Here is a 10,320-nt window from a genome sequence, read left to right on the forward strand (position 1 = left end):
GTTAATTCCAAGACTATGTTGAACGAGTTTGTAGTTAAATATGATAAAGCGGTTGAATCTCGTAGAGACGTTGCAGAAGATGAAGACTTCAAGACTATGAACTCGAAGCCAATTCTATCTTTTGTTTATCCAATAGAAGCAAAAGGAGGTGAATGTTATACCCGAAAGATTTTTGAGATTTTTAAAAAAAGAATGGATAGAAGCTACACAAAATTTAATTCATGAGACAGTAAGCAAGTGTACAGAAGAAATTAAATACCGGGTTGAGCAAGTAAATGTTGATAAGGCACATTGGAGATTTGTCAGCTATCGTTTCATGAATCAAGTGGATGTCATATGTTCATGTGCTAAATTTGAAACATATGACATATTATGAAAACATAGTCTTTATGTGATGAAGAAGAGGAATGTTCAAACCCTTCCAGATCATTATATTTTACCTAGGTGGACGCTTGATGCTAAGTTTAGGGTGGGTGCTCATAGTGTTGGACTGGAAGACATGAATACTGAAACTGAAGTTAGTGCCTTAACCTTATGGTATGTTCGTTCAAATTGTACTAAAGTAATCGAACATGCAAAAAACTCCCATTCGAAGATAAAAAAGTTCAATAATTTAGTGGTAAAGTTTTTAGAAGAGGAAATGATCCAGAAAAAGCCAAATGGACCTCAAAATGCATCTCAAGATTCTTATATGGGAACTTTTCAAGTAGACATGATCCCTCAGATATCTATTCGGGATCCTATTGTTCTTACTAATATGAAAGAGCGTCCTAAAACTGCAAGTAGGATTAAGTCTTCGTTAGAGGTGGCAAAGAAAAAGAGAACTTGTTCTCACTGCAAGGGATTGGGTCATAATGCCACCGGCTGTCCTAGTAAAAAAGAATTTTTTTTATTGTTTTAACTGTTCATGATTTTCTTAGTATAATGCTTATATTTGTTTGTAGCGGGCTGAGGAGGCTTTACAAGACAAATAATGATATTTTGAAGTTATTTTAGAGGTGGCAAAGAAAAAGAGAAGCAACTACATAATTATTTTTTGATAATTTGATTTATGTCAAACATATACCACTACTTTATTACAGCTGAAAGACAATTTATTTGAAGGTTTAAGTCGCAAATTACCATGTAAACTGATGAAATTCATTATTTGAGATTTTTAATTCCTAATAAACTAATGATATTAGTTATTTGAGACTTTGAGATGCTATTTGCTCCTGTAAAATATTGAAATTAATTATTTGAGACTTGAGTTGCATTATAATTTGATTAGTGATGAAGCATCATGGGTTCTGTTTGGGATTGTTTTTTATTGTTTAAGATCCGGTCTTCTTTTTTTGTTGTTATGAAATAATTTATGCACTAACTATATCTTCTTTGATACAATGCAGTAACAATATAAAATGGAAATATAAAATGGAAAGTAGGATGCTATACTAACAAAAAAATTCTAGAAGTGTGATGCTATAATAGGCTCAATATGAGTTGTAATCAAGTTTATAAACAAAATATGGGAAGTATATACACCACATATGAGTTTACAAAAAATTATAATACGATTTTTCTGTGTACAAAAAACCAAAATCTGTATAGTTTCCAAAATGTATACAAATATCCTGATGCTCTTGCTCACAACAGAACTAGATTTCCCTACACATCATGCCACAATATTCCTGGAGTAAAAAGAAAAAAAAAATATAGACTAATTTGTCAAATATGTGTATGCAAAATAATATCAAATATATTCTTATAATGTCAAATATGTGTCTGCAGATTAATAAAAACGTGGGACTTAAGCTTTCAAATCATATCCGTTCTCATGTCACAAAGAAATAATAACTTGAGTATTTTTTTCATGTGTATTTGATATACATCAAATTAAGCTAAAGAATAAAGAAACAATGATTTTGGAATATTATGATTTTCAACCACAAACCCCTACGGTCATGCTAAACCCAAAACCCCAAATCATTAAAATTCAAATTAAGAAAAACCCAACAATAATACGATGAGGAAACAAACCAAAGTCCACTTTAGTTTAGCAACAATAGCTTATATTGATCATATCAAGAACATCCACCGACAAATAACCTAAATACATAGTGAGTAGTGTATTTCAATTACTAGAAAACAACACGAATTGACAAATTTAACACACTACGTACGTCTATATATTCATGCTAGGCAGCTAGTGTACAGTGGAGAAATGAAATTTAGGGTAAAAAGTAAGAGCATTTCAAGTATGATCGTCTTCTATCTTCAATGTTTCTCTTCGTATCTGATTCTTCAGTAAGAAGAAATCCCAAGAAATTACGTCTTCTTGATTTCTTTTTTTAGCTGGGTAGTTGGTGCTTGGGGCCAAATGGTAGAAGGACAAGAAAGAAATTGACGGAAAATCTGAGGAGTAGAACTCGAGTAGAGAAAACAGCATACATGAATTTGAGGTGAAATAAAGAAGGGGAAGGCGGTTGGTCTATTTTAGAGCAAAACGACAGAGTTTTGGAGGTTCCTCCATTGGCAACCTCCAAAGCTTTCCTCCGGCGACTTCCGAGGCCGCAACCACCTCCTTTAACAACTCATCACACGGTGTGAAAATGCATGTTTTATTATTTAAGCAAAATATCAATAATGACTATTTTTATATATCCTTTTTTCCCTAAATTATGTTATCAATGTATTCATGTATACCTACAATTGAGGGTCCAAGAACAACCACACAAGCTCCGGTCAAAGTTGCCAAATCAACAATATGAAGAAATTATGGAATATGCCATGTCACCAATGTACTTTTCATTGCTTTGTATATTTTAGCATTCGACTTTCATTTTTTACTATTACAACATTGTAATTGCATTTTTTTTTCTTATTAAAACATTGTATTTTGAAAAATCTACCAAATTCTAGCATTGTACTTTAAAAAAATTCTTATTAGGATATTATACTTTGAAAACTGAAAAATGTACAAATTTTAACCCAAATAAAAGATGTAACTGAATAGTAAAAGTTACCTTGTCTACTCCTTGATTACAAGCATACACCAAAACATCAGCAAGTGTAAGTCTGCCTTCAACATCAGTGTTGTTAACCTACATTAACATGAAAGATTCAACAAAAATCTTCAACTATATATACAAGATGGGAATTTCAAACTTCATAATTGTATTATAATTTGTTATGATTTATCAAATTTCTTGATTTTTTTTTTAAATGTGTACCACAATTGTCTTTCCATTTGAGGTTGTCAATATATCTCCAGGCCTCATACCAGTTCCACTTATCGTGTTCTCACAAGCTGCTACAATAAAATGAACATGTGATACCATAATTTATAAGCCAAGTTATATATCACAGGTATAAAAAGCTGTTATTACTTTTTTATTTAAAGGATTCACATTCAGACACTTCATTTAATCCAAAAAAAAAAAAAGAATTTGTGTATACATTATACAACACTTACTATTTACCATTCAACACTTTATCCATACAAAACTTAATGGGAAAAGAAGGAAGAAACTTGTCCTTATCAGGTAAGTTTTTTATAGATTTTCCTATTAACTCCTAACTTTTTTTTATAAATTTTCCTTAGAACATATCATCTCACCTCTACACCAAGCGGTTTAATTTGACCAAGGGCTTTTACTGCACATTAAACCGTTGCTGAGCCGCCCATTTCAAATTTCATCAGCTCAATTGAACAACCAGGTAATGTCTTAATGTTATAGCCACCAATGTAAACAGAAAAACAACAAAAAATGTCACATTTAGAAGAAAACATTAAATATACATTCTCTAACTAATAATATTTGAAAACAAAATAAGAGAAAATTATTATCACCCGTCAAAATTCAACCCTTTTCCTACTAAAGCAAGCTTGGTTTTAATGGAACCACTTGGAGGTTTATAACATAAATGGATAAACTTTGGGGGATTTGCAGAAGCAACATCCACACCAAGATATGAACCCATTTTCAATTCTTTGCATTGTTTTGTATCCAATATCTTTGTTGTAAGCACATCATTATATGTTGCAGCAATCTTTTCAGCTTCTTTCGCTAATACCCCTTAAGCATAAACATAAACATGTAACAGATGGGCCAAGAAGGGTAAAAAAGTTAGTAAAAAAAGGATGACCAAACAGGATTGAGAACATTAGCAAGGGCATTTACAAGCTCTTTTCCCAAAATTACCCCTGAACGAATTTCTTGTGTGTACTTAAGTTTCTTTTCTAGCTCGGGTCGAGATCCAAGACAAAAAAAGGTCAATAGACTTAAGAGTGGATTTCTTTGACTCGGATTTGAATATGTTATCTTCATAAGTACCCAACAATGTACCTATCAAAACCAAAGAAAATAACTCAATATTTAGTAATTCTATTATATGTATTAATTATCTATAAAATTCAAGGCGCAACCTACCTAATAAAAGATAAGGAAAAAAAAACTTACCTTTTGCTATTGCTAAAGCAGTAGCAAGCTTTGATTCAGTAGTTAAGTCTTCTGAAGCAAGAACAATGGCAACACTTTTGGCTTCAGATGACTTTGCAACTGATGCAACAGACTCACCAAGACTACGATACGATGGGCATGTGGGCCCCTTTCCAAGCCCAATTAATTTGGTCCGTTTTGATGAAGATGATCTAAAACTACTTACTAAAATAAGATTAAAAATAAAGAAAGAACGAAGGAAACTGAAATTAAGTACAAAAATTGCTTTTAGTTGTAAAGTAATTATCTCCCAACAAATGTTGCTTTCAACTGGAAAATAAGATTAAAAATAAAGAAAGAAATAAACTTGATTTAGTGCAAAAGAATTGTCGTTTACATCATTTAGAGGGGTCAAAAGGGGACCATATGTTGGATGCAACTTTACCAACATTAAGTGTTAACATAATCTTCTTCACATTATCAGATGATACATTCTATCAATGAAACAGTAAATAAGCATAGTGCGATTTCACAATTCTATAAGGGTATTTTCATCCTTGAACAAGATCATGTAACGCCCGCAGATTCAGGCTAGTCAATTTAGAGACAATAAGCATCAAAAATAAGTTTTGATGGAAGATTATTTAGAATGAGTAATCTTAACCAAATGGTAGTATATGTTACAAGGGTTCCGTACATATAAAGAACGCCGAAATCCGAGTTATAACGAAGAAGTTATGGCCCGTCGAAGTTTTTCGGCAAAACCGGCATGGCACCGGGAGACGTAAATAGTGAATTTACGATGGAGGAATTTTTAGCCTTAGAAATCTAATCAAAAGTTGTATTTTACTTTAAACCGAGAACATAAAAAAAAAAAAGAACGCCCAAATCTGACTTCGTATGAGGAAGTTATGAATTTTCTAAGATTTGGCATAGCAGTGCACGACCCGAAACTCGAATTTTAGATCGAGCGGTTTTTAGCCTACGCGACCTAAAGGAGAATTGAAGATCTCATTAAATAGGAACTCAACGGTAAAAAGACAGACGAAAATGGAGTCCGTATGTAGAAGTTATGAATTTTACGCGGACATTTAACAGTATAATCTCCTCGTACTGTTAAATTTAAGATCGGTCGAGAATTAGCCGACGGAGTCAAAATGAAAGTTGTAGACCTTATTTTTACCTACGCGTGGATATAAAGAACGTCGAAAATGGAGTTCGTATGCGAAAGTTACGGGGTTTAGAAGTCGGCAGGGTGCTACTGCAAAAGAGGTGACGTGGCACAATCTTGGCCATTGCTTTCTCCCCAAGGCTTGCCACTAGATGGTGACATGTGACACTAATTTCAGCCATATTTCACCCTATAAATACAACCCCTTCCACCCTCATTTCTTCACACCTCCACCCTTCTCTCTCTACTCTCTTTCTAAACCTCCCAAAACTCCCCTAGCGCTAGAAGAAAACCCCGGAGCGCTCGATGGCTCCGAGAAGAAGAGCTTTCAGCTCGGAAGTTCTGCCCCTACAGAGTGCGGCTTCTCGCCAAACCCCCTCGTAGGTAAGATACGCCTACCTAATTTTTAATATAGCTTTTATTTAAATATAGTAACGTTATTAGGACCTTATAATAATTATTTGAGCTATTATTACGGGTTATATAAGTGTCGTTATAATATATTTTTAACCACTCGCGGTACAGGGAATCCGGTTTGAAGGGCCGCCTGGGTTGTTGGATTTCAGAAGTGCTATATGCCAAAATGATCCTGCCCTCGGGTGTTTCATGTTTGGCCCCTGTCTGTACATAGTGGGTGAAGAGTATTGTTTAACCCTTATATAATAGTAATAATAGTTAGACTATTAATTAGTCTCGTTGAACATTAGACTAAACTCTATTGGAAATGATACTAGGTTTTGTCAACGGAAATTCGTTTTAAAGTAAACGAAGTGCTGTCCGAGTACCGAGTCACCACCATTGCAGGTGAGTGCATAGTTACTTTCATCTTACACATAGATATGAAGTATTTTATATAAATTACGTGGTATGTGTACATATTATTTGAATACTTGCTTTCTATGCTGGATGAACGATTTTATACATGTTTTAAATAATTTAAAATGTATATGTATTTTATATCTACGAATATGTTGGGTAAAACATGGGTAGATGAATGATGAGAGATGAAAGATGATATGAGTGAAGATTGGCAGCTATAGACTTAGTGCCTAACAAATAACATCGGCAGCTATGGACTTAGTGTCTATAGAATAAACATTGGTAGCTATGGACTTAGTACCTGTTAAATAAATGTTGGTAGCTATGGATTTAGTACCTATTAGCTGAACACCAGTACCTATGGATTTAGTACCCGATGAATGAACTTTAGCAACTATGGAATTAGTGCTTTACGAACAAGCATTGGCAGCTATGGACTTAGTGCCTATCATATAAACCCTGGAAGCAATGGGCTTCGAAATGAACGAATGCAGGATATATGATTCTTAGGGTAGATCCTTAAGAGTAAGGAAGATAACCGGTATGGGTAATTAGGTTGATTGTTTGATGTTTAAACATAATAATTAAATTATTGTGGGTTGAAAACCCTATGTACTCACCAGGTTTCCCAACCTGATCCACTCAAGCTTATTTGTATCACAGGTGTCGATATGAAGCTACTTTACACTGAGGGATTTAAAAGAGATGTAGATCACTAGTGTAAATGAATGTAAGTTCTGTTTATGCTTATGTTTCTGTATTGACGATGACATCCCAAATGTTTTAAAATGGATAAAAATACATTTCTTCGGAAATGCTTTGATAACGTATTTATCATGTTTTTCTGGGAACAAATTCCGCAACATTCTTATTAAAAGAGGTACTCTGATTTTTATAAAGCATAAACAAAATCGGTCTTTTCTGGCCGTGAAAAATGGGGATGTCATAGATCATTTGAAACTTTTTCATAAAACATACAGTAAATATCAAAGAACTAACCATAGAACATCCAAGAACAAAATATCTCATTTTCTTCTTTGCCTATACAAAAATATTCAAAAACAAACCACTTATATGAGCATAATAATATTTTAAAAATAATCAAATTTCTATTAGAAACTCAAAAACCAATTTGGTTGGATAGAATGAAATAAAAAAGGAATGGAATGATAAAAGAAAATGACTAAGAACCCTAATTTCTAATCTCAAGATACATAAAGATATTTTCCAACAAATTACAAACCCACAAGCTATGCTAATCTCAAGATAAATCGAATCCCAGGATGGAAAATTTAAATCAAACCTGGGAAAGGAAATGAAAAAAAAAACGTAAAGTGTTATAGTCGAAAATAAGAGAATGGAAAATCAGAATCAAAACAAATTAAAACATCGGGAACGAATATCATTACCTTTCAAAACATAACTTTTTATTGTAACTTCTTTTAGCCACCATTGTTCAGTCAAAACCCTAAAAAGGACATCATTAGGACAAAATGTCAAATTACAAGTAAAAAAAATCATGTATAGTTAGAGAAAATGTTCTTTACTTACCGACATTACTTGTTCTGCCTATTCGCTTCACCATTTGAAGTTGTTACAAACTTACAACTGCAACTATAGAAAGAGGGGAGTCAATTACCTGGATGAGAAAACAAAGATGATGGTGATTTCCACAAAAACTCACAAAAAATATGAACCCTGGTTATGTGGTTCTCTAGCAACAATGAAAGCGGTGGATGATGGTAACAACGAAAGTGAGCAGGGTGTGGCTAGGGCTTTCAGTATAATTTCTAGAGCGGGAAACAAAGAGACTGATGGCAGATAAGGTCTTACCTTCTACAAGTTCAATCGACCAATGATAGACTTTGCCGGCAGAGAAGGCATGACCAGTGTCAAGTTGCAATTGTGGAGCCGAATTAGGGTTAAGGTTTCTGTGATTTTAGGTTACGAATGGAATCGATTTTGGAAACTTTGAATGTCATTACGAATGCAAAGTTTGGAAACTATGGAGTATGGAGCGCGTAAGTATTATTCAAAAGAAAAGGTATTTGAATTAAGATGACATCAAATTGATCCAAGGTTTGAAAACTATTAAGGAAAGCAAATCAATGAGTTTGGTTGTTGAAGATGATGTAATAAGATTTCTCTTTTTATATATATAAAGATACGACTGATAGTTAGGGTTTCAATTGTTCTATCATTTTCAAACTCATGAATAAAAATACTCTATCTTGTCATATGGGCGTGGATCATTTTGACCAAACCTCGTTAAATAATATATGTGCAATTTATTCTCATTTAGACATATATTATATATTATGTTAATATATTATATCGTTAAAATTATATCCTTAAATAACACTTTCAAAATGTGTTAGCTTCAAATGAAATAGGAGGTTTGTGAATTGACAGTCTTTGTAAGGTCGGAGGTCGTGGTCTCGGCAAGGTTGAGATAGCTGAGGTGGAGGTGGAGAAGCTGAGTTGGAGGTGAACGAAGGCATGTAGCTATATGCCATTCAGCAAAGAAAGAAGCTAAGGGTGTGGAGCTCGGCATGCTCGGCTCCCACTCCCTTGAGTCTAATGTTAATCATGCTCTTCTGATTTTGTGATTGTCATTTACTGGATCGGGTCCCTCTTTTGGGTGATTCAAGGGATTAACCATAAAGGATCGGACCCCTTTTCAAAATTGTGTATGCCCTACAAAAAGTCATTTATTTATTTATTTATTTGTTTTATTTTTACTTTCTAGTTTTCATACAGGAACTACAAAAAGTCTAAATTAAGCTTTTACATGAATCAGCAGCACCGGCGAGTCAGTGATGCCACTGGAGCCAGGAACATCATAAAGAAGCTCTTCCAAGCAAGGAAATAGGGGATGAAGCACTTCCCTGAACTGCTTCAAGGTACCATCAGCTTCTTTGTCGGACCTTCCTTCAAGCGGCCAACAAATGGGTAATAGAACACAAGCACCTTTGCCAAAGCCTCCCACACTCGCAGGATTTTATCTCCCATTTTCGAATCTCTTCCACAGATGTAAATTGAAGGAGCTTGATAACATAACCCTTCCTGATCATCAATGTCGGAGAGAGGCTTCTGTTCTTTAGGAGTGGGTACTGCTGGAGCTATCAGCTCCCGTGCACGTCTCCGAACAACAAATTTTAAAGAGGTATTTGGTTGAAGAATTCTTAGTTTGTGTTGTATATGTTTAATTTGGCATGGAAGAATACGAAATTTATACTTACACCCCGTTCCCGAGTTCAACTTAACGAGAGAAAGGAAAGGAAATGGGTGGAAATGAGAAGAAAATAAAAGAAATTGGTGTTCCCGAGTTTCATTAAAGGAGGGAAGTGGAAGGAAGTGGAGGGAAATGAGAGGATTACTTTCTCTCCTAACTTTCCTTCCGATTTGGGAGGATTTGGAAAGAAAGAACAAAATGATTCATTTTCCTTCCGCTTCTCTCCAACTCGGGAACACAAAAGAACATTTTGTTTTCCTTTCCTTTCTCTTCTTTTCTCTCATCACATTCTTTTCTCTTCTCTTCTTTTCTTTTGTTAAACTCGGGAACGAGGCGTTAAGGTCTAAGGACATCAATCGGCAATGTTTACATTTCTATCACCTAACTCTGATGGTGCTTGTGCTACCTTCTTTTTTTGTTAAATAAAAGCTTATAAGTTATTTCAACTACATTTGGATAAAAAAAAATCTTATGAGTATTATAGAATAGCGGGAGACGTTCAAAACAAAACAAAACTATAAGGTCAAACTAGAGAACACCGATGAGGACCATTGGTCAAGATTACAAAATAATTACATAAATATGTTATCTTTCAAGCCCTAATATGGAGTGTAAATAACATTATATAAGAGATTAATCCTTTTTATAATTATGTACTTTTCTTATTTTTATCA

At 34.0% G+C, this 10,320-nt stretch overlaps 1 protein-coding gene and 1 pseudogene across 1 annotated transcript; one reads left to right on the forward strand and one right to left on the reverse strand.

The window, feature by feature from the left end:
- The first annotated feature begins 394 nt into the window (after positions 1-394).
- On the forward strand, positions 395-901 carry LOC145118562 (uncharacterized). The gene has a single exon (XM_079054257.1). The coding sequence runs from the start codon at positions 395-397 to the stop codon at positions 899-901; it is 507 nt and encodes a 168-aa protein (XP_078910383.1).
- A 1,183-nt stretch (positions 902-2,084) lies between these two features.
- On the reverse strand, positions 2,085-9,423 carry LOC145118566 (leucine aminopeptidase 2, chloroplastic-like; annotated as a pseudogene).
- Between the last annotated feature and the right edge of the window lie 897 nt (positions 9,424-10,320).

This window comes from Lactuca virosa, chromosome 1, assembly GCF_052849685.1.
Source record: "Lactuca virosa cultivar CGN04683 chromosome 1, Lactuca_virosa_CGN04683_v6, whole genome shotgun sequence".
NCBI lineage: Eukaryota > Viridiplantae > Streptophyta > Magnoliopsida > Asterales > Asteraceae > Lactuca > Lactuca virosa.

What these genes read in the sequence shown, in the direction of transcription:
- LOC145118562 (XM_079054257.1), top strand. Translation starts at nt 395, where the DNA reads ATGAAGAAGAGGAATGTTCAAACCCTTCCAGATCATTATATTTTACCT.